Source organism: Sturnira hondurensis, unplaced genomic scaffold, assembly GCF_014824575.4.
Source record: "Sturnira hondurensis isolate 20B ecotype Veracruz unplaced genomic scaffold, ASM1482457v3 Scaffold0003874, whole genome shotgun sequence".
NCBI lineage: Eukaryota > Metazoa > Chordata > Mammalia > Chiroptera > Phyllostomidae > Sturnira > Sturnira hondurensis.
In genome coordinates this window covers 203,437-228,389 of record NW_028076505.1, presented here as the reverse complement: position 1 = coordinate 228,389, position 24,953 = coordinate 203,437, and the positions used below count along the sequence as shown (strand labels likewise).

Sequence of the window (24,953 nt, the reverse complement as noted above, 5' to 3'; positions counted from 1 at the left end):
CTGCGCCTGTCCTCAGGCAAACCCTCCAGGACAGAGATGGAAAAGTTCCAGGAGCCGTGGAGTTTTCCACTGTGGGGGCCGGTCCAGATGCCTGATCCTTATCTGCAGCCTCGGGCGGGCCCCTGGCAAAAATCCCTGGGACGCCGTCCTTGCAGGAATCTCATGAATAATCCGCACAGTATACATTTTTAAGATTCATGTGTCATCTTAAGAACAATATACAGCACTTTTGTCCTATTGTTCTGCCCTTAAAAAATCTGGGTTTCCCGCATCGGTCCCAGGCACTGCGGTTTTACGTGTGTGGAATTGAAGCTGTCTAACAGACTTCCTGGATGCTAAGACGCCCAGGGGCTGGACCGAGCCCTGTCACCCTGGCTTCCTAGTGGCCGCCAGAGCACCCACTGTGGAAAGAGGCCCTTATCCCCATTGACTGGCTTGGTTGGTGCCGGGTGGACGGCTGCCATGGGCTGCTTGTGTCTCTGGGTGTCCTCAGGCAATCAGCAAAAGTGAGCCACTCTGTCCTTATTCTGGGCTGTTGGAAAGGAGTGTGCATTCTGATGTGCACACGTACTGAGGTTGAACAACTACAGGGATTGTGTGGGACCTGCAATACAGTTATTTACAGAAAACGTAGAATATTGCATGTTACTTGCATAACGCTTACATGAAACTGTCATGTATGTTGATTGTAAATATTTTCGGGGTGGCCAACCTTGTGGCGTCTCTGGGCCACCCTGGAAGAAGAAGGGTCATCTCAGGCCACACATGAAATACTTCGTGACACGTAATCACAAAAAAAATCTCATCACGTTTTTCATAAACTTACGATTTTGTGTTGGGCTGCATTCAGAGCCATCCTGGGCTGCACCCCTGATACAGATGAACCAAAGGAGAGGGGCTGAGGGGGACAGAAACAGAAAGACAGGGCCTTCTCCTGTTAGTATTGTAGGGCATAGCCTACAGTGTTTCTTGTTTTTAAATTATTTTCCACATGTGGGGCTGTGATGTAATTCTCCTCCGTAACCAGAGTTTTAACTTACAAGGCATTGTACCGGAGCAGTTTTCCAAGTCACTAAATATTCATCTGCTCCACCGTTTTGCTGCGGCGTTCTCACCGATGAGAGCAGTCCGTTGTGCGCTCCGTGCGGGGACCGTGCGTGAGTCGCCTGGTGTGTCCCAGGTGAGCTGGCGGCCCTCATCTCCTGGCTGCGCTCTCCCATCGTCTCTAAACTCCGCCCCCCTGACCCAGCACACTCGCCTCTTGACCTCCCACCATAGGTCCCTCGAGGAGCGGGGAGAGAGCGCCAGGGTGAGAGGGTGTTGAGTCTTTAGAAAGGGGGAAGACACGGTTTTAGGACAAAGCAGTGACGGTCTCCTCTTATAGTGACAGTAGATGTATGGGCTCTTTTCCATGATTCCCTTCTTTTTATTTGGAGTAAGACACGGACCGACTTAACGAAAGGCTTTGGTAAATCCGTGGTAATGGGTCCACCAAGGTTAAGTACAGAGTGGAAGGGTGCAGTGTATCCCCGCCCATGCTGGGAGGGCCGTCCCAGCCAGCATGGTGTTTGCGTGTCCCAGGGAGGGTGGAGGAGGGCCCGGTCCTGACAGATTACTCAGGGCAGGATGCACCGGGTCTGCCTGGTGACCCGAAGGGTGGCCTCCAAGGACGGGGGTGTCGAGTTGGAAGGGAAGCTGGGTCCTTCCTTGGCCAAGTGGGCTGGCACTGAGGCCGTCTGACAGCAGGGCCTGGGGTGGGGGCGGGGGGGGGGGGTGACAAGGCATCTGTGTCTTCAGGTGGCTTTCTCCCAGAATAATGCACACATTATGTTTGGATGAACAGATATGCCTTCTATCGATAGCCCACGAAATTTTGTTTTCTTTAAAGAACTCTGAAGTAAGTGTTCGGAGAGCACTGGGCCTGGATGTCCTTAGGCCACCAGGAACTGTCGTCTCTGGGGACGATTGTCTCAGTCAGACACTGTGTTCCTAGAAATGAAGGCTCGCTTTCCTTATTGGGATTCGTTATCCCAAAATTAGTTTTTTATTAGATCACTTTGTAAATTTCTAGACATTTTTGAAACCAGACAGAGTGAAATTTCTTGGTGGACTTCAGGAAATAGATCAAATGCAGCATCTCGTTTTATTTTTTTCTTTAATCTTATTAAAGAATATAACACATACATATACGCTTGTGCATTTTACATAAATAAGGGAGAGGGAAAGTGGAGCAAGTGGTGAATCGCCCACGTTGGAGTAACTGGGAGAAGGATGTTAGTTCCTCGTGTTATCACATCGCTTTTCTGCAAGTTCGAAGTTGGGTCCAAGTGGAGGGTCAGATGTCAGTGTTCATTGCCTTGAATTCAGCAAGGAGCGAGGAGCGAAGGGCAGACTCTCAAAGAAGAACTAACTCTTCCCAGGAACGCTGATGCCCCTGCGGCTGCAGGACAAGGGCTCGGAAACCAGGCAGTGGGCTGAACACACCCTGCGGGATTTTCTTCCAGGGCAACTTCCTTAGCATAGGGGTGGTCAGGGGTCATCCCTCTTAAGGAAGGCGGCCTTTTGGGAAATCCATAATAGGGCCCTGCTTATTCGGGTACCACAGGGACCATTTTAAATTGATGCTTCTTAGGGGAGCGAAAGACAAGGACTCTTGGGGGAGCGGACAGCATTTTTTCTCAGTGCTCCTGAATCCCAGTGGAAGCTGCCCAGATAAAACAACTCAGTACTTTGAAATTTTAGGGGAAACAATTTTAATCAGCCCACCGCCATCTCGTTCATTGTTCGGAGATGAAAAGAGCGGAAATCAACATCCCCTCAAACTGTGGGTGCTGAGGATTTGTCAGGTTCTGATTTTTACACAGAATGAGATTTCTTTTATTCTCTCTTTATTTTTTTTTTATTTGTGTCTATTTGCCTTCTGGTCTCTCTTCTTTTTACTTCTCTTTTCTTTCTCTCTTTTCCCCTCCCCCTCTCTCTTTCTTTCCTCCTCTCCATCTTCTTCCTCTCTTTCCTCCTCTTCTCTTTTCTCTTCCTCCCCTCCTCCTTCCATCTGTACTCAAGTGAGTAAATCACGGGACAAGTCATACAGACTTGGACCACTGTATAGCCCCGTGACACACGCAGCCCACACTCGGAGTGAGAGCAACCCGCTGGGCACGCGGCTCTGGGACCAGAGTGGCCCGATGACTCAGGACTCGGTCCATTGTGCTCTGCGGGGCCCCTGTTGAGACCACACCTTTTTTCTGGTCCAACTTTCATGTAGCGAGATTCAAAGCAAAATGTTGTTTCTTCCAGAGAACAAGTAATTTCCTGAAAATGAGTAATTAAAGGCCCGAAACCCTCTAAGGAATGTTCAGGCCTACGAGCTGTACTTCCTTTGGGTGGAAAACAGACGTGTGGCCGTGAACTTACAGTTCAGATTTAAAGCCCTTGATTAGGCTGCCTTTGCATGGCGTGTCCCTGTGCCCAAGAGTCCCATCGGGTCTGCTGCCCGATGTCCGTCACAGGGGACAAGCTCGCTGACATTTTAAAGCATTCCTAGTAATTTTAGTTAATGCAGGTTTTAAATAAGTATTTGAGAGCAAGGATTTGACACGTTTATTTTCCTTGCTTACTTTAATTCTCAAGACTTTGTGTTCAATATGGGTTTATCACGGGGCAAATAAAAATGGCGTGTTTGGAGGGCAAACAATGAAACCCTTCTGGGACGCCTGCCGGAGGTGTTGAATAAGTGAAGGTTGTTCAAAACCAGCGAGCGGATGGCTGTTGCTACACATTGTCCCAACCTAAGTTCTCCCTGCGAAGTCCCCTTTCAGGAGAAAGGGGCAGAGGCTGGGCCCTGACCCCCGGCCCCGGGGTGCGTGTGGCCGGTTCAGGGGTGGGGGCTGAGCAGGCCCGGCCCTGGCGGCAGGGCGCCCTCGGTGCTTGGGTCCCGAGCCGCAGGCAGCCCGTGTGAAGCCGGGAGAGTGTCCCCACATCTGCATCCTGCCTCCATGCAGCGTGTCCTGCGGCGCACACTGGGTCACACCTGCTCTGGCGGGCCCAGTCTCGGGTGATGCATGCCCTTTTTTTTTAATTAAAAAAAAATCTCCTGGCTGCATATCATCCAGAAAAACAACATTGTTTTCAGGGTCTCTTATCTCTCCACTCCCAAATATCCTGTTTCTTCGGGCTGGGCAGCCAGGACCAATAGAAACCTCTTCCTGCCATTGGCTGACTTCATTTCCCAGACTTAGCACAATCTCATCCGCTCTAAACAACCTCATCAAAACTACTTTCTGGTCAGAGAGAAGCAATAATTATTATTAACATTTATTAACGATCAATACACTTGATTGCGTTATGGCCAGCACTATTAAGGTAAGGAGAGGGGTTTTTTTTCCGTTTGACAAAATCTTGTGCTTGTTACTCTTTTCTCTGGTTTCCTTTATCAAGGCAGATAAGTCAGGATTGGGTAACACCCCCCCTGCCACAATAGAGGACAACAAGATTTCCTTTGCACTGCCTAGTAAATTTCCTTTTTCCTACTCCAACCATCCGCAAGGCTTAAAAACTTCAAACTCAGGAAAAAATTGGGGTTTCTAAATTCACCGTTGAGTGCCGTGGACGACTTTCGCAAAGGCTTTTTGGAGCGGGTCTGCATTTTCGTGTTCTTGAACTCTCCCCGCCGGTCTGGATGCGTCTGTGCCGGACAGCAGTGCCCTTGGAGAGGTTGGAGGGCAGGGTCGACGGCAAGGACGGGCTTGTCAGTGTTGCTCTCTCGGATGCTCTGGAGGGACCCTTAGCGTCAGGGGTGCCCGCCAGCCCCAGTGGAAGTGAAGAGGTGCCTGGCGAGTGGCTGCGGGTCACAGGGCACGCCAATGTTGACTTGGTTTTCGGATCCTTCGTGCTGAGAACGGAGCATTTTCGTAACTCAGATGGTGGTAATTTGGTTCGTGGGGTTATGTATTTGTCTTTAATAAAATGCCTACTTTTCTGTGCACTGTGAGTGAGCATTCTTCTCAGTGATGTGTGGTTGTGGGCGTCAGGGGGCACAGCCTCTCGGCTCTCTGTGCTCAGGGGGAGATGCGGGTCCGGTGTGCTTTTCTTGCCAATCTGTCTTGTGTGTGGTGTGGAGAGGTGAGCGTGGGTGCAGATCTTTGAAGGTGGAACCTTGAACGTGGCCTCACTCCTGGAAGTGAGGCCGGTGTGACGGAGTGTGCCAGCCAGCGGCATGGCGTCTCTGCAGTGCTGGTCCGTTACAATATTTTCAAGGCCACCAGGCCTCGGTGACATTTGTAGAAATGGAAAAAGTCAGCAGCAAATACTAAAAGGAGGAAAAAGAGAGCTTGAAGGAGCTGCGTGCCTTGTGTGTGGTGGCAGGGGGGTGAGAAGCATTTGGTTGTGTTTTCATCAACGGTTTTAGTTCATTTGAAATCTCAGGAAAAATGGAAGTTTGCCTGGAATTGGGCCCAAGACCTTTTCAAAAACCAGTCCTGGGTTGGGTCTGTCTGTTCATCTGAAATGTTTGTATTAGAGGATTTGAGTAACATCCACTATGTAAAGTGTTTCAGAAGCTCTATTCAGTTGTACTTCTCAAGGTGTGTTCAATAATACCTTAAAAGTTCATGCATCAAAGACTTCACCTTATATAGATTTTCCTTCTTTGGCTTCAAGGATGGAAACTGCTGAACTGTCGGTTCTCATAGAAAGGAATTGGAAATTGGGAGTTTGATGTGCTTCACTCCAGTTACATGAGTAGAATTATTTGTTTTTATAACCCCGATTGCTATCCTTTTTATCCTTATTTTCACCCTTAATTAAGTCCATATTTCGTAGCAATTAAATCAGATATTCTTTGTAAATCTTGAATAGCTCGAGTACAGTCTTATGTTTCAAAAAAGCAGTTTATTATAGGACATTAAAATAAAAGACCATCCTTCAGAATGGAGGGTATGTTTTGCAAAACATACACGTTTTACATTCCTGAGGATCTGAAGACATTCTTTCCTGAAGCTGGAATGTTCAGTGACTTTCAGAATGAATTTTGAGGAATAGTTTGCATGTGCCTCGTACGCCGTGCTTGCCCTCAGGTTTCACCACCTTCGTTATCTGTATGTTGTCTGCATCTCAAGTGAACTTTTAAAATGATGTCAAGTGAATTATTTTTAATCCCTTGTGAAAACAAAATAGCCCCTCTTTATAGGTAACTTCCCTTAAGACATGTTTCTGGTAACCTTCCTGGGTAAAGTCATGAGATGATTTTATGGACTTGTTTATAGAAACAGCTGTGGGCTGCAGTGTTAATTACGTGAGTGCAAAGCTCAAATTAGCATCGGGAAAGGTGAGGCTGGTCACTGGGACTGGGAAACGGGTCAGTCTTTCCTCCAGGCAATTTCCAGTCTCAAACACACTCCGTTTCGTTCTTACAGTAAAGAAACCAATTAGTCAATTAAGTTTCAGATGGGCTGAATGGTTAAGTTGGTATTCCACATCTGAGTGGGGATTTTGTTTTTTCATTAATATAAGACCCTCTGAGGAACTAGGAAAAGCTAAATGTTTTTATCCTGGTTTTGTGTGTGTGTGTGTGTGTGTGTGTGTGTGTGTGTGTGTGTGTGTGATTCTCACCATTATATTCCCTTGGTAGTTTGGAATTGGGAACAAAATGTTAGCATTGGAAGAAGTAAAGGAATTTTATCAGCTTACGTGCGAGTGCCCATGTATCCATCTCCAAGAGACCCTGGATTTGAAGATCAGATTACGAGTTTCCACGAAACACATAAGCATTGAGGGTGAGGTCCCCGTATGCAGTTCGTGGATCGGTTTTGGTCCTGTGCCAAGCACGGCACCTGGGGTGTCCAACACCCCCCTGCCCCGCTGCCCCAGAAAACGGCACCTCCGTTTTCCTACAGACTCCGCAGCCCTGGAACTTGACAGTGCTTCCCTGGGGTTTTTAACCCAAGTCCCCAAGACTTCCTTGATCCTTTTGTTAAGCAACGGGACCCTTGGGAAGTCGAAGGAAGCCTGCGGTCCCATCTCAGAATAGTGCTTCTCGGTGCCAAATGCTGCCAGTGGGTCGCAGTACCTAGAGTGAGGAGAGCAGCTAATTCTAGGAAAGCCAGTGTCCCCCGGGCTCCGTGGGTGGTCCAGGAACCCCAGGTAACGGCAGCCCCTGACGCTAGAGTGCAGCGGTCTCGAGTGTTTTAAAAAAGGAGGGCGAGTGGGCATTTTCCTTTATCCCCGGAGAGGTCTGATGTTGACGGAGGGGGAGAGGAGGCCAGGCACTCTCGGCCAGCCTCGAAGGGCCCCACAGGATGTGGAAAGTTACTACCAAACGAGGCTCCACGAGCAGGCAGCTATTACTGTTTCAATTAGTTGTTTAAACAAGTTACTTTCTTTGACTGAACAGAGGTCGGGGGTTTGAGGGTAGTCGAAAGGTGAAGTGTTCGTTTAAAAACATAGAGCTGTTTTACATACATCCCGCCTGGCGCCTAGCAGACACTCACAGGGCCGTCACTGTTATATGTGAATGCAGAAACTTATTAAACACTAAAGGTCATCCGAAGAAAATTCATCTCATTGGATTTTGGTGGATATGATGATTGAATGAGCTTAATATATGGTTTTCGTCAGCCCATCGGCTTACGTGAAATAAGAATTGTTTCACCCCTTGTCACTGGGGGGCGGGGAGGGGCTCAGTGGCGATGGCAGGGGTGTAGACGGTAACGTGCTGAGCTGCCAATACTGTATCCCCAGAAGAAGCTCTGGTCTTCTGTCCTGGCCTAAAACCAGAATTTCTGGCCATTACTTGAAAATGGCTTGGTGCTCGCACACCTGGGTGGCTCTGGGGTGCAGTTCAGTCTCTGTGGAAGCAGCCCCCCCCCCGCAACTCCCACCCCCCAGCTCTGCACACCTGTGCGTGCCTTGCTCCTGGGCATCCGACTCAGTGGCCCTGGTGAGCAGCACCGGGAACGGCCAAAGGTGTGGCTGTTCTTTCCCCCTGAACGCCCATTAAATACGGGCATGAAACTGCCCAGCTCTCAGATAATGTTCTGAAAGCCTGCACCTTTCCTTAATGATATTTTCTTTAAAGTTATTATTTTTTTGTTTTTTGTGTGTTTTTGCAAGGCAGACCTTTATTTAAAAACCCCACAGACACACTCGCGCATACATCTCTTGAGAAAGCGCACATCAAAATAAAATAAATAAGCGCAGCAACCATTCCTGATGCCTTCAGGGAGACGTCGCTTCTGGTTAGGACTTCGGGATAAGCGGCCCTGGGTGGGCCCGTAGACCTGCAACGGAGAGCTTCCCCGGTGCCCCCCAGGACCTGGGCAGAAGGGCAGATTGGCCACTGAGGCATGTGCCCTGGGGCTGTGGGAAATCGAGACTAGAGAGCCCCTCTGCAGTGTGAAATCTCAGAGAAGGGCCATGGTGACAGTCCCCAGGCCCTTGCAGGGCTGGTGGCACCCCCTGCTGGGGCAGGATCTTTGCTCTAGGCTTAGGAGACACCTCAAATACTCCAGGGGACCCATCCCCTCTTTTTATTAGGACAGGATGGAAGACGATTTTTTTCAGTCCCTGAGATTTCTTATCTTATGTGGCCACAGACACACTTGCATTTGCTCCTAGGAGTTGCATGACCCTGGGTCAGGGGTCCAACCCACCTGCCCTCCGCTGCCTCACCTGTGAAATGGGACCACAGTGGCTCTCCTGACTTGTGCTAGTGGAGGTCGGGAGAGCCTCTGGCAGGTGCTCAGTCCCCAGCAGCTGCCCCCAGAAACTGCACTGGCCCCTGGCCCGGCTCTGCATTCTCTCTCTGCTTTCCGTGGCCCGGCTCAAGTTGCGAGGTCCGGGGCCACCGGGATTCTGTTCTAACGCTTCTGAAGGGGCAGAGTAACAGGGTCCCGTGTACATGTCAGGACTGCGGCCTCCCGCACCTGGCAAAGCAGGCCTGGGAGGCCGTGGCCAGGACAGATGTGGAGCGGGGAGCCTGCAGTGACCTTGAACGGGGTAGGAAGTCAGGCACCTGACCCATGGGCAGGTGGTGGACTCCGCGGTCCAGGGGTGGGGCCCTGGAAGACCTCTGCTCTTCTCGTGTATATTCTCAGTAGTTTGGAAAAATGCATTTTGTTGTACAGATTATACTAATAAAACATTCTCAGTGTAGAGAAATGAAAAGAAAAATTACAAAATCAATACAAATTGCTTCTAATCCCAGCCAGCCAGAGAAAATTACTGACATTTGGTGGGTCTGCCTATGTGTGTTTCTGTCTGTCTGTCTACCCAACTGTCTTACTTTTCTCGGTTAACATTGTTTTACAAACATTTCCACGTGTCCCTCAAAATATTTGATAAGCAGAATTTTTATGTGTGATTATATATCCCACCTAAAATAATATTATAATGTGTATAACCAAATCCTGTGGTAGGAAATAATATTGCTTTCAGTTCATGTTTTAAGAAATACTTTATTTATCTATTTTTAGAGATGAGGAAGGGAGGGAGAAAGTGAGGAAGACAGACATGAGTGTGAGAGAGAAACACCGATCGGCTGCTTTCTGTGTGTGCCCCCACCAGGGACCGAACCCAAAACCCAGGCGTGTGTCCTGACCGGGAATCAAACCCGACCACCTGCTGCTTTGCAGGACGACACCCAACCCACTGAGCCAGGCTGGCCAGGGTCCCTTCAGTTTTCACTAACTACATTGCAACAGACCTTCTATCTAATTTTTAAAATTCTCTTTATTAGGACTGGTGCTAAAGAAAGGAATAATTGGACCAAAGGGTAGGTGTATTAAAGTCTGTGCCAAATTTAAATATTTGCCAATTAGAGAAAAATTGGCCCATTCACTTCTTAGAAGCGTTCCCCGTTCCCACTGCTTTTAGCTGCTGATGAGGCTAGTTTCTCTGCACGCCTAGCAACTCTGAATATTTTACTCTTTGAATTTTTGCCATTCTGACAGCAAAAAATGGGAATCTCATTTTAGTCCCAGTATTTCATTACAATTTTGGTCTGTGAACCTGTTTCAGCTGAGTGGCCACTGTGACCCCGGGACCTTTTTCTCATTCACACTCTCATTCCCTGCTCCGTCCAACTTACTTCCCACACGTTTCCCCTACTGAACTCGGCTGAGGCGTGTTTTACGACGTTTGGGGTCACTCCTCGTCCTGTCCCCTTTCCCCCCGGCGTGGTCTTCCCTCCATCGGCACGCCCCCCCCCCCCCGGCTCTGCTGCGCCCGTGAGCCCCCCCAGGACTTCACGTTCCCCTGTGTGAGCCGTAGAACCTGTTGTCGGTGGTAGCTTGTCCGTCTGTGTTGTGTCCTCAACAGGGGCCAGCAAACTGCAGGGGTTCAGTGAAAAGTTGTTGAAAAACTAGATTTTAATGAAGCTCCTTTGAAGTCCTAAAGGGAAAAATGAAGAGACTCTCCCAAAGAGGGAACCTCATTCTGAAGTTCTGAACACAGAGTCATATAACCATGCCTGTAGATACTAAGTCATATTTCTGTGGAGATATTCCTCCTAGTTAAGTAAAAGCGAATTAAATAGCATTACGCTGATGTTTAAAAGAGCACAGAAAGATGTTTTCAAAGGGCACGGGGCTGTGGTATCTTGAATTCACAATCCCAATTATCAGCACCCTCGGAATTGCTGGGTGCTCACCTCGACTCAGGCGTCTCTCTCGCAACCTGGGTGCTGCCGCCAATAAATACGGAGATGAAGGAGGCTGAGAATGTGGCTGAAGTCACACAAATCTCTTGGTTTCCCCTCAGTTTATCACCCCACGATCTTTTTTCCCTGCTCTTTTGCCCTAGTACCAAATGTTAAATTACTGTGCAGAAAAAAAAAAAAGATGAATTCGATGATGTAGCCATACATTTCCCGGAACAGTGAAACTTACGACCACCGGTTTGTGTCTGCCCCTGCTTTTGTGTGAAAAACCCCGTGGGCATCCAGGGTTATACTCCAGGTGGCTAATCAGGAAGAAGTGAAAAGGGGGTGACAGTGGAGGCCACCTATAGTCCTGTCACCCGTAGACTATCAGTAAATAAAAGAATGGAGGGACCTTGAAGGAAAGAGAAACAAGGAAAAAGTGCCAGAAAATTCAAGACCGAAAGCTCTAGCACCAGATGCTGTATTTGCCCGGTGACCAGAATTCTTTCCATATTTGGCAATTTCCAAGGGGCAGTGGTTCTAGATTCCAGATCAGCTGCTGATTTAAGTTTCCTCATTCCAAGTGTCAACTTCCTTGCTCTCGTCTTGGCAACGCATGTGAAAATGCGGCTCAGAGTTTTCCATCGGGTCTTCCCAAGCCTTTGAGGGGCGTCCATGGAATTTAGCCTGGGAGGAATGGTCATCTGCTGTCGCGCTCAGATAAGTGCTGAGACGTTGAGGGGAAAAAAGAAAAAGCCGAGGCCAAGAAACATTATTTATTTTTAAAGCCACATCATAGTCCAATCACAACATTAACCCCAGGGCTGTTACTTCAAAGGTGTTTGTCCAGGACAGCGCAGGTCAACTTCTGGAAAATATAATGCAGAACCTTGAGGACGTATGCATAGAACCTGTGCTCCTGGACTGAACGCAGGCAGACAGCTTTCACGCATTCTGCCTTGGTAATTGAACATCTCTGTGCCCACCCCCCACCACCCCTCCTCCATTTCTATTCCCCCAAGGCCACAGGTTCAAGTCATCAGCCGATGGCGAGTTTATCACCCATTCCCTTTCGGTCCCATGGAGTCTTGCCCATTTTTTTTTTTTTTTTGAGTTAACCGTATGCATGCGATGCTCACCTTTGAGGAAGAGGAAAATGTTGAAACCACACTGCAGCATTTGTTCACACAATTAGTTTGTGTCTCAATTTGAGGTAGGTTTCCCAAGCTGTTGCTCCAAGTTAAAAAAAAAAAAACACTATGTGGTTTTATATTGCGAAGTCCTCTTGGGATCCGCTGTCCGTGCGTGTTACCTGATGTGCAGAGAGTGTGTGAAACGTGAAGGGTAGACAGAGCAAGCGCAGTGGGGTTTAGCTCAGGCCCAGGGAGGCCCTTGGTACCCCCTTTCTTCAGGGCACCCTTCAAAGAGCCTCTGCTGGGGAGGGCTTGGGCTTGTCTCGCCCACAGGGAAAGGGGGGTGTGGGTGCGGGGGTGCGGGGAGTAGAGAGAGGCCTCTGGCCTGGGAGCCAGGGGCCAAAGCGTCAGCTCGGTGAGGTTGGACCCAAGCAGGTGAATTCGCCTGGCCTGGCCTCAGTTCCTTCTCGGGGACAGGGAGAGGGTCTTCCTGGCATTTCATCCTTGACAAGTCACTGAGCTCCCAGTATCTGGGTCTTTCCATCTGTAGCAACAGTTTCTACTTTGTGGGGTGAGTGTTGAGATTAATTGGGTTAGCTCCCATGGGAAGTCCTGAATCCATGTTAGTTGATGCTGTTATTCATTCAAGTCAAATACATGTTCCCTCTAGGACAAAAATCAGGAAATCTAAAAAAGCTTTATTTTTTTCTCTCTATTTCTATAATAGTTTGTGGATTGAAAACAATTTTTTCAGGCAGCCAATTTTCCTCTCACACGTTCTTTTCCCTTTATTACAAAATAGAAACTCTCACAGAACAGCGAGTGCTCACTGTTCAGAGCACCTTCTGTGCATTGAAAATCCCTTAAACCCGCACGAGGAAACGCTCGGGCCCCCCTTCACGTCTCCGTCTCCCTCCGCTTCTCTCCGCACCCCTCACTCCCACGCTCCCGCCTTCCTCTCCTGCTTTGCAATGAATGGTTAACAAGCCAACGAGAGAGTTTTGTAACGTCAAGGCTAGCGATGAGGATGAGGAGGGCCTTCTTCAACATCTCGCATGCTCAGGGGTCCCTCTTGGACTCCTGGGGTCCCTGCTTTGGTCCGCTTCACGCTGCCTGTCACAGATACTGGGTCACTTCTCTCGCCCCAGGAAATCTGGGGCAGTTAGGTGGCAAGCCTTTTAATCCAGAGCAAAGAAAGAGAGACTCGCCAGGAGGCTGTACCTGTGGGAGGTTCACACCATCAACAGCCGCAGCTACACCCCTGCGTTTGTGTTCTCTCTCCACGTCATCTCGCGTGAAGCCCTAGAATTAGAAGCATATTTCTGTTCACATATAAAATAAGAATATTATCCAAGATCAACTACAAGCAACATTGTAAACTCGCTGACTTCTGAATTATCCTCCCCCCCCCGCCGTGTGAGTTAATGTGGATAATCTCATTGATTTTATCTATTAAGCCACAGACAGGGAACTCGGTAAGCCTGTGTTAAGCATAGAAGAGAAATACCATTTACTTTGCTGGAGTGAAGAAAGCCACCCCTGGTTTCTTGGGCATCCGAGAGGGGACCCTCCGTCCCACCCCGAAAGCTGACGGCAGTGACTCACTCACTGTTGGAAGCACATCAGGTTGCAAACAGTTCTGATAAGAAGCTGGTTCTGAACTAAGTGCACGTGCATGTTTTCAAGGCTTGTTCTCTGGAGATGGAAAACATCTTTTTTTAGATCACATGTTTACTGCTTTGGTAAACACTAAAATGCTGCTGTAGCAATTACCTTGAGGATACAGGGTCTGTAGACAGATACTTCCTGTGTTCACTTCCTACACAGATAGCCAGCCCAGCCAGAGACACGGGGATGCGGGCAGGGCCCCGATGGAAACTTCCTTTGCCAGCGCAGGCCTGGTTCCTCAGTAACTCCTCCCCAAGGGGAGCAGCCTGCTGCTAAAGACGTTCAGGCAGAAATCTCTGTCTCGAAGCAGGTAAAGAGTGTGAGGTTTCTCTTGAGTGAGGCTGGACTAGGTGTACCTGTGAGTAGCACAGGGTGCCCCGTAGGTCCCTCAGTCTCCATTTTATCCTGGAGAATGATACATGAGTCTGCTTTGTGTTTGTCGGGACACAAGCCACTTGGAGATTCGGGTGATCTTGTTTTTTTTTTCATGTTTCTTTAGTGTAACGGTCATTTTCGGTTTCGCTCTCTTCAGTCAAGCAGCGGTCACCGATCTGGGCACAGAAATCTCGGTGCACAGATTGTCCTCTGTGCTGACTTGACACTAGCTGTTAACTTCCAGCGGATGCATTGTTTAGGTCCTTTGAACCAAAGCACATAAAACCACAACACACACAAACACTGAACAATAGGGAATCATCAATTATCCATCCACAGGATGTGTCCTTACTGACTGGCCCCTTTGTAGGGGGAAAAAAATACATCAAGTCAACAAACAGCAACACTGAACAATAACCTAAATAAAATAAATAGCCCCTGAAAGCCACACAGCCGACTCACTGGCCAAGCGCCGAAGGCTGCTGTTTACCTTCTCTAAGAGAGGAAACCTAGGGCTCCACCCAGATCCCCTGAGGTCCCTGAAATCATCAGGAAACCAAGTGGCCATTAGTGGCTGGCTCAGGTCTTGGTGCAACGCCTCCTTCGATGACGGAAGAGCGCCTGTGAGCTTCATGTTGTGATGGACAGGAGGACTGTCCAGTAGGAACTCTTCATCCAGCAAGCAGTCCATAGGTGTGCCGACTGACAGGTGGGGGGTGCAGAGACTGCGCTTGACCCCAAGAAGCTGCCCAACAGGGTGCGATGTAGTCACGTCGTGCTGGAAGGTGCTGGTTCATGAAGGTGCCCTGCCGAGTCTATCTACAAACTCAATGTGCTTATTTTGGTTGAATTGACACAAACTTACCCAAAGCAATATTTTCTTTGGGGGACACATCTGTTGATAAGTCTTTGCTCACTGTAAGACCTCGGGGTCCTCCTGTTGGAATGAACGCTGATGTCTTCCTCTGCCTTTGTTCCCCCCTGTGCCGAAACCGCTGGGATCACAGCCGTGCGATGCAGGACCCCAGGTCAAGACTCGTCTTTGATGCCAGGGGGAGTGGCCGGCCTGTGGGCCTTCTCCCGGAAAATCACTGCTGTCTGCCTGGGATTGGGTTGTTTGGTTGGTTTTGTATTCCCGAGTCTGAAGTGAATACAGGGCCAATACGTCCATTGAAAAGCATGTCGGTCAAACAACTGCAGTCCAACTATGTTCTTTTCCCCCATTTCAGCAACAGTTTTTGTAGATTAGAAAATAAAAATTTAGTAATGGAAATTAAAACAATGGATAGTACACCATCGAGAGTCTTTTGAGACTTCATGCCTTTGGATTGGGGGCGGGGCTTTGTTTTCCCAGGCACACAGGCGTGTTCTTCAAAGTGAGTAATGAAAGATGAGAGGGTAAACTCGTTTTTGATAGTCCTTTTTGACACACTGGCCTTTTTCTAGGAGAGTGAAGAGAAGAGGAGTTAGGGCTGAATCGGATGTGACCCCCTTTAGCGATGAAGGCCCGTGTACCTTCCAGTGGACCCAGGTTCTCATTTCGGAGCAGAGCCAGCCTGCCGGGGGCAGGTCCATGTCCCTCGGCCCTGGCAGGGCGACGCCCCTCGTCTGGGCCTGGGTTTCCTCGTCTGTAGGGCAGATTCCATGGTGACAGTGGCACTACTTGGTGGGGGAGGTGCCAGGATAAAAGCAGTTGGCGGGTGGGTGGGCTCTGGACGGCACTGTGCTTTAGAGTATAAAAGGCATCCCCTGCTACGGGCTGTGGTTCCCGATCCCTGGCTCATCCCTGTCGTTCAATTCATTCTCCTTGCTTTTCGTGAAGTAGCTCGTTGGTGACTGTGTTCGTTTCCCACGTCTGTCTTTTAGAAGGACTCCTCCAGGTACACTTTGGGCGTTCGTAGCTTATTCTAGAGAGGTGGAAGCACTTCCCTCTGCGTGATTCGTCTCCGTCTCATGCCATTCCTTTGTGGATGGCAGAGAGAACAGAGCAGAGTCGCCACTGGGCGTCGCTTACCGGTTCAAGCCGCATGTCAGCCAGACTCCCGGCAGCTGAGCTCAGCTGCATTGTCACGAGCTCAGGAAACCAAGACTTTGGAAGCTCCAGGCAGAGCTGCAGGGCTGTGAGGTGTCCCTAGTCACTGCCTCGGCGTTTTCCCTGTCCCGTGCCAGCGAGCGGGGCGCTCTGTGGGACGGGGAGTGGGCAGGCACTGAACTGTCGCAGTGCCGGTTCCTGTCCATCATTTAGAATCTGCGGAACCTCACAGAACACCGGCAACTCCCGAAACACTGGGAGTTAGAGTTCCGTTCTCTGTGGCCTTAAGTTACACGCTGCTGTCATGTAATCTTGTGTCTTATCGTGCCTGGTAGGAGTCACGTCTAGTCGATACATACCCTAGAAGGGGATGGCTGTGTATTTGCCTGCATGGTAAACGCGTGAGTGAGTGCATTAGTTAGTGAGGTGGTACCTGGTAGCCTGCCCTGGAGAATTGGTTCATTTAATCCAATGAGCAGTTGCTGACTTCTTCTAATAAAAACCTTGTGTCCGTGCCCCACCCCCGCAAGTTGTGGGGGAAGCTGTGCTCCTTGAGCAGGAGAGAAGCATCACATGGTGACCAGTGTGTGGTGTGCTCCTGCGGTCCCATGCGAAGGCCTAATGGGAGACGTGAGTGAGTGTGGGACCTCCGAGCCTGCCTGTGTTTGGGAAGGTGGGGGGTGATGGGGCCGCTGCCCCGAATCGGGCTGGATTTGAACAGGTGTGAGCACGTGACTGAGGGCTGCACGCTGTCTCCGCGGGGCCGCGGTATCAAGCTGGAGGTGCTTTCCACTCGAGGCCTGGAAGCCAGGATGCGGTTCTTGGAGCCGGCATTGGATCACGTGACACGGGTTGGGATGAGCCAGACAACCCAGCAGGCTTTGTGCTTTTCCCGACGGGCCACACCTCGCAGCACTTGCCCGGGCCTGCGGTGGGTCAGCGAAACGTTCCACTGCTCCAAAGCCCTCCAGGGATGAAAGCTTGTGCTTTGTGGGCTCCAGTGGGCACCGCTTGTTCTTCTGTGACTGTGGTCCCCCCTTTGAAATTTCAGTGGGGCTGTCACTTCATCTCCTCCACATAGCCAGGGCATCCGGGATGGCACCCACGGGGGTGCCCATGGTCACGTGCAAACCTGGCAGCTCCTGCGGCACTGTCGTGGTTACACCAGTGGCATCTGCAGTGGGCAGGACGTGCCGACCGTTTTCATAAACAGCTGAGTTCTCCGTACTTCACTGCAAGGTGATCTGCGTCGGAATAACGATCAACTTTAACAGCTATTAAGGGTCCGTTTGGCTAAGCCAGAGAAAAGGGAGTTCCCTCCTGAACTTTAGGGTTAGCCAACACACTGTTTAACTCAGTGGGCCTTGCTGGTCCAAGCCAAAGAAAACGTGAGCGTTCCTGAGACCATAAAACCTCCTATCTCGGTGAGATTTTTTTTAATGAACTGATTTTCAGTCTAATAATTTCAGAATCTGCCTCCCCACTGTTTCTTCAGTGCCCAGCACAGTTCTCGGCATATAAAGTGCTTCTCCGTAAATACTCACCGAGTGAGTGAACACATCAATAAATGACCAAATGTGTAGCGAAATCTTTCCCTGAGTGAAGCAGGTCTTCGGTGGGGCAGGTGACGACAAGAAATCTGAGTTGGTCCCTCTGTGAGCAAAACTGTAGTCTAGTTGGTAAGGAGTCGAAGAAAAGGAAGTAACTCTTATTTGGGAGTCAAAAACTGGAAGAAACCTGATTAGTTATCTAGGATTCCAGTGTTTTCCAACCCAATTATACTTTAGATCGCCACACTCTTAACTGTTTTTAGGGTAAATAAAAGGAACTGAGAGAACTAGGTCTTTATAGGGGAGTATACACGAAGCGATCTAAATTTGACTAATTTTTGGAAGTTTATTTATTTTTAGAGAGAAGGGAAGGGAGGGAGAAAAAGAGGGAGAGAACTATCCATGTGTGGTTGCCTCCCATGCACCCCCTACTGGGGCCCTAGGCTGCAGCCCAGGCCTGTGCCCTGACTGGGAATCAAACCAGCGACCCCTTGGTTCTTAGGTCTGCATTCAGTCCACTGAGCCACACCAGCCAGGGAAAAATTTGACTGATTTGCCCACAAATGTTGGTTGGAAACACTCACTAAAGAAATTATATTTTAATTTCCATTTTCAGAAACTTCTAATGTTGTTTTCAAACAAAACTTTGAGAGATTTAAAGATACTTGTCAAACCACGTCCCCACATGACTTTCATTCGAACTTGAACTAGACATTTTCCCTGCAATGGTGCCAGAGCCAGACTTCCCTAAGCAGAGAAATGGGGGCCTAGCCAGACAGAGGAGGTTACCTGGAGAAGTTTTACAAAACTAGTGTTATTCTGAAAAATTAAGGCTATCTGGTGGCTGTAACCAGGAAGTTACCTAATTCTTGGCATAGTCTGAAGCCCTTTTGAAAGCTGTACTAACCCTATAAATCAAACAGTGGGCCACAGAATGCCCTAAAATGGCAAGATTTTTGGTAAAAACTCCACCCTCAGTATATTAGTTTCCTAGGGTCACCATGACAAATTGCCACACCTGGGTGGCTAAAACCACAGAAGTTTATTCTCTTGCCGTTCCAGAGGTCAGCAGCCCAAACCCAGACCCCGGCGTCCGCAGGCTGGTGCTGTCTGGAGCTCTGAGGGGCACTGCGGTGGGCTGTCTCCGGGCTTCTGGCGGCTCCCGCGACCCTAGCGCTCCTTGGAGTGTAGGGGCAACACTCCAGTCCACCTTCACGTCGCCACCTTCTCTGAGTCTTTGTCCTTTTGGGTCTCTTCTAAGGGTGCTGTCATTGGATTTAGGGACCACCCTAATCTAGTGTGATCTCTTCTCGATCCTGTTCCTGAGTACATCTGCAAAGATCTTACTTTCAAATAAAGACACATTCTGAGGATCCAGGCGGGCATGGTGGAGGCGACACCACTTAACCCGCTCTGGGTGGGTTCAGGGGTGGCAGCCTGTCTCCTGGGCAGTGCTGTCCTGTTCGAAGAGCCACACACCACTCACTGGTGGTGCGTCACAACTGAAGTGCCCATGCCAGGGCTCCCACCTTCCAACTTATGCCTGAGTCACTTCTGTGTAGCCGCCACGTTGGAATGGGAAAGTACAGTGCGTTTCGTTGAAAAGAACACATGACTTCGTAGCACGGATGTCCCCCACTTCATCGTTGAATGCAGCCCAGCAATCACACTAAAAATCACTGTCCGACATGGTGTTTACTCTGCAACTCTTTCGGTTTCACAAGATACCGAGTTGGGTGCTGCGGTTCCCCTTATCTCATCATGTCCCTCGGTCAAAGGCAAGACATGCGCCAAGGTTAGGCAGCCCCCAGCACTCAGCAGCTCCCAGGGCGAGGTGCTCCTTAGGCAGCCAGCCACCCTCAGGCCACCTGCCCGGGTCAGCATGCTGTTTCCATCTTATAAAAATTATCCGTGTGTCTTTCTTCCCTCAAGACTGCAAGTTGAACACAGGCTTCTACAACAGAACTTATAAAAAGGCATCGTACACAGGGCTCCTGTCCAGGAACTGTGATTTCATGTCCGTCTCCGGTCCCTGGTGGCTGCCGAAGGTAGAGACACAGGGGACTTTGCATGAACCGCCCCCAGACATTCTGGTGTGAGGAGTTGTGGACTGCACCTGACTGCAAGCCAGTGAAGGCGCTGCATGTTTTCTCTGGAAAGAAATGCACATTTAAGTGTAGGAGCCAAGCCCTGGCTGGTGTGGCTCAGTGGACTGAGCGTCGACCTGTGAATCCAACGTAAGAGCCGGATCGGGGCTCTTGCCGTGCTGTTTGGCTAGGCCCTTGTCTGCTCTGAGAACACCTGACGGTCCTTTGGGCATGCAGATTGGCCAGCTCAGGTGCCTATAGAGCATCCCCAGCTCACCTGGGCAAAGGCATTAGGATGCTCCTGGTGTGACTGGGACAGCCGGGTCCGGGCATCCTCTGCTTGTGTGTCTCTTGGCCGCCAGTGTGGAGATGTGTAAACTGTGATGCGGGACACATCCCGCTTGCTCTCTTGTCTCTGCTCCTGTTCTGGAGGGTGGGGACTGTCTTACCGCTGGTGGCAGGGAGAGGCACAGTGAGGCCTACCAAGGCAGCCAAGGTCCTGTGGCCTGGACTTCTTGTCCCAGGTTGCTAGATCATCTCTATCTTGTCACTCTGGTACTGCTATTAGAGGCCAGTCTGGAGACCAGCGTGAGGGATAGGCCATGGAAACTTAGCCTTTTGGGTGCCGACACCCCTGAGGCCGTGACCTTCACGACCCGGCCCCTGGGAAAGCGAAACGGGGGCTCCCTGGAGGCGTTTGGATGGGCTATTTTGGGAGCTGTCTGCAGCCATCCCGAAGGCTGGATTAAAACCTTGGGAGAGAGAAATTTGTTTAAAATACACTAAATGAAGTTTCTATATTTTCCTTTTTACCGTTTTATTGGTTTTTAAAAATCTGGGGGTAGTCACACCACAGAGAGTCCGGCCGCACCAAGCATCGGCCCCTCGTGGTGCTTTGTGTATGTCCGTAAGCATTCCTGTGGTTTCCATGCTCCGGGCAGTGTGCGCCCGCCTCGGAGGCCCAAGAGGCCGTCCAGTGGCTCAGGGTCAACAAATACCAAAGCCCGCGGTTGCCCGAGTGCTAAGTGAAGTGACCTCAGAGATTTATCTTCAGTGCTGGAAAAGCTATTTTTAACCCTGGGGCTCCTCGTAGACTCGCTGGCTTCTCCGTCGTTCACACGGGCCAGCTCCTTCAGCCCCGTTGGGCACAGCACCCACAGATAACATGAGATCACAGGTTTGCTCCCCACGAAAGTGAGCAGCTTCTTGGAGATAAAAACAAAAGTGTCTCCCTTCCGTGACCACAAGCTGCGTCTCGCCTGTGAATGGTCGCCGTGCTTGGAATGCCCTCCAGTGAGGAGTGGTTCCGTGCCAGTATTCCTCCTGTTGGGCAAACAGAAAAAGAGGAAAGAACACACTCCCTCCAGTGGGTTCCCATTAGCAGACACGGTTCCCCCATGAAACCAACTCCATGCGATACCCCCAAAGCTAGTGATTTTATTTCAGGACGCCCTGCGCCATTTTTCCCCGAGGTCACTGCAGGTTGCTCACATGGGGTCCCCGGGTCACCTGAGTTACTGCAGAGCCCCAGGCCACCTTTCCCCCTGGACTCTGTCATCTCCGCACATCTGCAGAGAGAGGCCGTTGACGTGGAATTCAAATCTGGTTGTTTAGTCTGCAAGGAGTGGAGAAGGATTCTGTCTCTTTAATGTTTATAACGGTTGGACAGAGCCTGTCGGGTGAAGGTTAATTGCTCTCCAGTTTGAGCAGTTGTGCGCCCAGATGGGTTATCAGGGCTGCACACTCGTTACAAGATTAATCTCATTTCCGACAAGACTTCCTTTTCCTTCAACTGATTTTCGCCCAGCTCTCGGAGCTGCCACCAGCCGTTAAGAGAAGGGTGGATCACCCTGGGATACGACGCTGGTGTGCAGCGGGACAATGCCCAGCCACATCCTAGCTCAGGGGACATCTTCGGGAGAATACAGCCCTGGAGTGTCACAAAGGCTGGGCCTCATGAACAGCGGGGACCCCTGGGCGGCCCAAGCCAGCGCTGTCTGAAATCACGCAAGGCACCTGCAGCCGCCTGCTCTGTGCGGGGCCTGCTCACACAGAATGGCCTGTGTTCGCTTCTGAAGATTCCAAAACAACTGTCCTCTGATCAGCTCTTCCCTCCCAAGGCTCCCCACCCCCACGGTGAGGAGCTTTGGCAGCAGCCATTCCGAATTCTGTGGCAGGGGCCCCTCTCCCAAGACCCCTCCATTGAGTTGTGGTGCACATGTCAGGCCTCTGCTTTCACGTCAGGGGTTTCCAGGGCACCATCATCGCGTGTCTGCCTAAACACTGTGGGCACATATTGATAACTGGGGGCTTCATTTCTTCAGTTTGTCTCAAAACATTTCCCCATAGAAATGGGAAATGGGAGCTTTTTAGCCCTTTGGGTTTGGTGTGCATGGATCAGCTCATTTATTTATTTGCTTACAATCTCCTGGGCACCCAATGTGGCCATGGGCCTGGGGCTCACGGGGCGTTTTCATTTCTGTGGGGGTGGGGAGGGTGTGACAGACAGGACACAGCAGAGCAGTGACGGTCGACTATGGCAGGAGGTGGGCAGCAAGCATGACAGCCTGGTGGCAGTGAACAGGGGCCCTGGGGTAGATCAGGGGGTTGGGGAAGGAGACCCCTAAGGAAATGTGAGAACATAGAGGCTTATCTCTAACAGAGGCTTGGCTATTCTGGGGAACGGTGTCATGAGCTGGGGCAGGGGCGGGCTGGGCTGTCTCCAAACAGGGGCTGTTGCTTGGGCAGCAGGAGGGAGGGGTGCTGTGTCCAGGCGGTGGGCACCATGAGCTCTCGGAGGAAGCCATGAGAGGAACAGTTCTACACTAATAAAGGGTCCGTCTGCTTCTGCTTTAATCAGGGGCAGACCTGGACCGGGTATGAAGACTGGAAAAGAACCTAGCGGGGGGCCTGGGGGGCTGGTTGAATGAGGTGCCCTTTTCAGGAGCCCAGAGTGGAAGACAGGGAGGGAAACTTGAGTGATTTAGGTCATCTTCCCTCCTCCTTTTCTCCTGTCTCCCCACATTTCCTCCTTTCCTGGGCTGGGCTGATCCCCAGTATTCTCTGGCTTCCTCTGTGTCAACGTGCTTTGCAGTCACTTCAGTCCTAGCCACTCAGAGCAGTGCGTTCTGTGGAATTAGGCATCTGGGTTAGGGTTCTCATGCTTGCTAGCATTATGCCCCAGTTTAACTTGCTAAGCCTCAGTTTCTGCATCTTTCAAATGGGTGTAATGGCGGCTCCTACTTTAAATGGCTAGATGTATGAATTCACCCTGGCAGTTGGCACAGAGCCTGCCACGTCGTCACTGTGTTGTTAATCACGCTGTGATGGTGTCTTTAAGGCTGCTGTTGTCAGGAGGAGCCTGTATTGTTTGTGTTTCCCTTGCTTCCAGCCATTGATTTCCCCCAAAGAAAAGGATGGATAAATTATCATAGAGCCCAGAGGTGTTCTTGTTGGTTGTATCACAGCCTTTTCTCCAAAAGAGGAAAAAGGAGATAGAGCTGAGTATTTTATTTCACCCCGTTTCTGTATTCCCGGGGCCTCCCCGCAGCCGGGCAGGACCCACAGGGTTTCTCTGCGGCCTTCCAGGACCCAGCACTTTCTCTGGCCCGCCCACCATCACACAGCTTAGAGAGGCTCTTAAACTCACAGGAAGAGCATGGTTCTCTGGGCAAAAAGCCGAGGAAGAGAAGGGCTTCTCTTCCTTCTCTTCCTGTGAGAAGAGAAGAGAGGATGGGGTGTGTTGCTGGGGCAGGGTCTCTTAGGGGCCTCTGCCAGACCGTGACCCTGAGGACAGGGCACAGGCCCTCCAGTGACCCATCAGGGCTCCGCCCACTGAGGTCGCCTATGCTGGAGACCATGCCCAGCCACCACGCAGACTCTGCCTCATCGCCGAACACCTGTGAAGCCTGCGCCAAGTGGGAGCCCACCTGCCCACGCTTTCTCACCTCCCCACGTTCCTACTGAGACATCTGCCACCTGCTTCCCTTGTTTCGGAGGTTTTCTAAGGATGGCACCGAGGGACAGCAGGGGATGCTGGGGTGGCAACAGGGTGGGATGGAGTCAGGAGAGAGCGGTGACAGGAAATTCTCAGGCGTGAGCATTTTTGCCAGTGGGTTCCGGGACCAAGGACGGGCCTTACCTCTTACAGTTACTCCGGGGGTGGATGACTCAGACGTGGCCGGGAACCGCCCCTCCCAGCTTCACTGCTGCTGGTGGGCAGGAAGTGCTTCTTAAGAGGGGGACCCGCTCTCCAGTCGGCTTAGCCAGTCTTCGTTATCTCGTGCCATCAGAGGGGGAAAAGCTTCAGCTTAGTTTTTCAACTTCCTCTTTGGGTGTTACATATCCGTGTTTATTTATTATATAGTTATTTACACATCTGTCATATGTTCTTATATGTTATTTATTATGTATAAGGCCTTTAAAAATATATTTATGCCCATAAGTGTCCTCCAACCTCAGCCATCTTGCCTAGGTAGCACTTCAGTGAGCTTTAAGATGGTATCTGTACCGTACATTTAAGCTTCGTTTCACAAAATAACAGTAGGCCCAGACCGTCTTCCTTCCTTTCCCCCACCTCGGCTGTTTTTTCTTGGCCACAAAGTGAAGGCTATTTCCTTCTAGGCATTGGTGAATGCTTCTTAATTTTTCACACTCCCAGACTTGAGTCAATTTCCCATATGTCAAGATAGGATTAAGTTTGAATCATTACTATTTCATCACTTTCTGGTAGCTAAAGTAATTGTCTTATTTTAAAAGGATTTGTCTCACACATACACACACACACACACACACACAGAACAGTTTTGTAGATGGAATTAAATGTAGGATCATGTGAGTATTTAAAAAATAGACTCAGTGTCCCACAGAAAAGCAAAAAGCTGGGCAAGCTGGAGGCCAGGTGACTTCATCAAACCCCCACCCAGACGGAGTGTGACCTCAAGATGGGGCTGAGACCATTGGGAATCCGATTTAGGAAACGGCTCGACGTGGCCCAGTCAGCACAGAGTGTACTTGGCTATGCCTCTGACTTACCAAATGAGTCATAGATTTACATTTCAGAGGTAATTAGCACCTCCTTCACTCAACCTGAGCAGCTGGGGGTGCACACCAAGAAAAAATCGCAGCTTCCTGGAGGTGTCAGACCTGGGGGACAGAGGGTACAGAACTCCACAAAATGGCTGCAGTTAAAGCCCGGGGGTCAAGACCTTGGTCCTTCCCACTAAGAAGGGTCAAGACCCACACCGTCCCCCTTGGCTGAGAAAGAGCAAGCTGCATTCTCCCAGCCAGACGTCTGGAGTCTCGGGCTTGGGGCCGTGGAGCCCACATGGCCCAGCCAGTTCGCCCCTCAGTTCTCAGGCCTGTTAGCGTCCTTCCAGTGACCCACGGCACTTTCGGTGTCATCGTTCCAAAGCACACACCTGGCTGGGCCGCTCACCTGCGCAAGACCCTTTGCCAGTTCCCGTGGGGTAG

General features: G+C 50.3%; 1 protein-coding gene and 1 long non-coding RNA gene across 8 annotated transcripts in view; one reads left to right on the top strand and one right to left on the bottom strand.

The window, feature by feature from the left end:
- The window catches only part of ERG (ETS transcription factor ERG), a 221,515-nt gene that overhangs the window by 120,847 nt on the left and 75,715 nt on the right, over positions 1–24,953 (top strand). Inside the window, exon 1 of one of the 4 annotated variants that reach the window (XM_037042965.1) lies at positions 4,234–4,362. The exons of the other annotated variants lie outside the window; for them this stretch is intronic. Coding sequence (XP_036898860.1) covers positions 4,345–4,362 — 18 coding nt within the window. The 5' untranslated portion in view covers positions 4,234–4,344. Of the gene's footprint in view, positions 1–4,233; positions 4,363–24,953 lie in introns of those variants that run through there. 4 annotated transcript variants of the gene reach the window in all.
- LOC118984825 (uncharacterized) lies at positions 10,314–14,420 on the bottom strand. Of its 4 annotated transcripts, none has more exons than XR_005065998.1 (4): positions 13,375–14,420; positions 12,991–13,071; positions 11,776–11,948; positions 10,314–11,363 (listed from the first exon to the last, which is right to left on the bottom strand). It is a non-coding gene; the product is annotated as an uncharacterized LOC118984825 (long non-coding RNA). The 4 variants fall into 4 exon arrangements; XR_005065997.1 differs by having other exon boundaries at positions 11,776–13,071; positions 13,375–13,464; positions 13,543–14,420; XR_005065996.1 differs by having other exon boundaries at positions 11,776–13,071.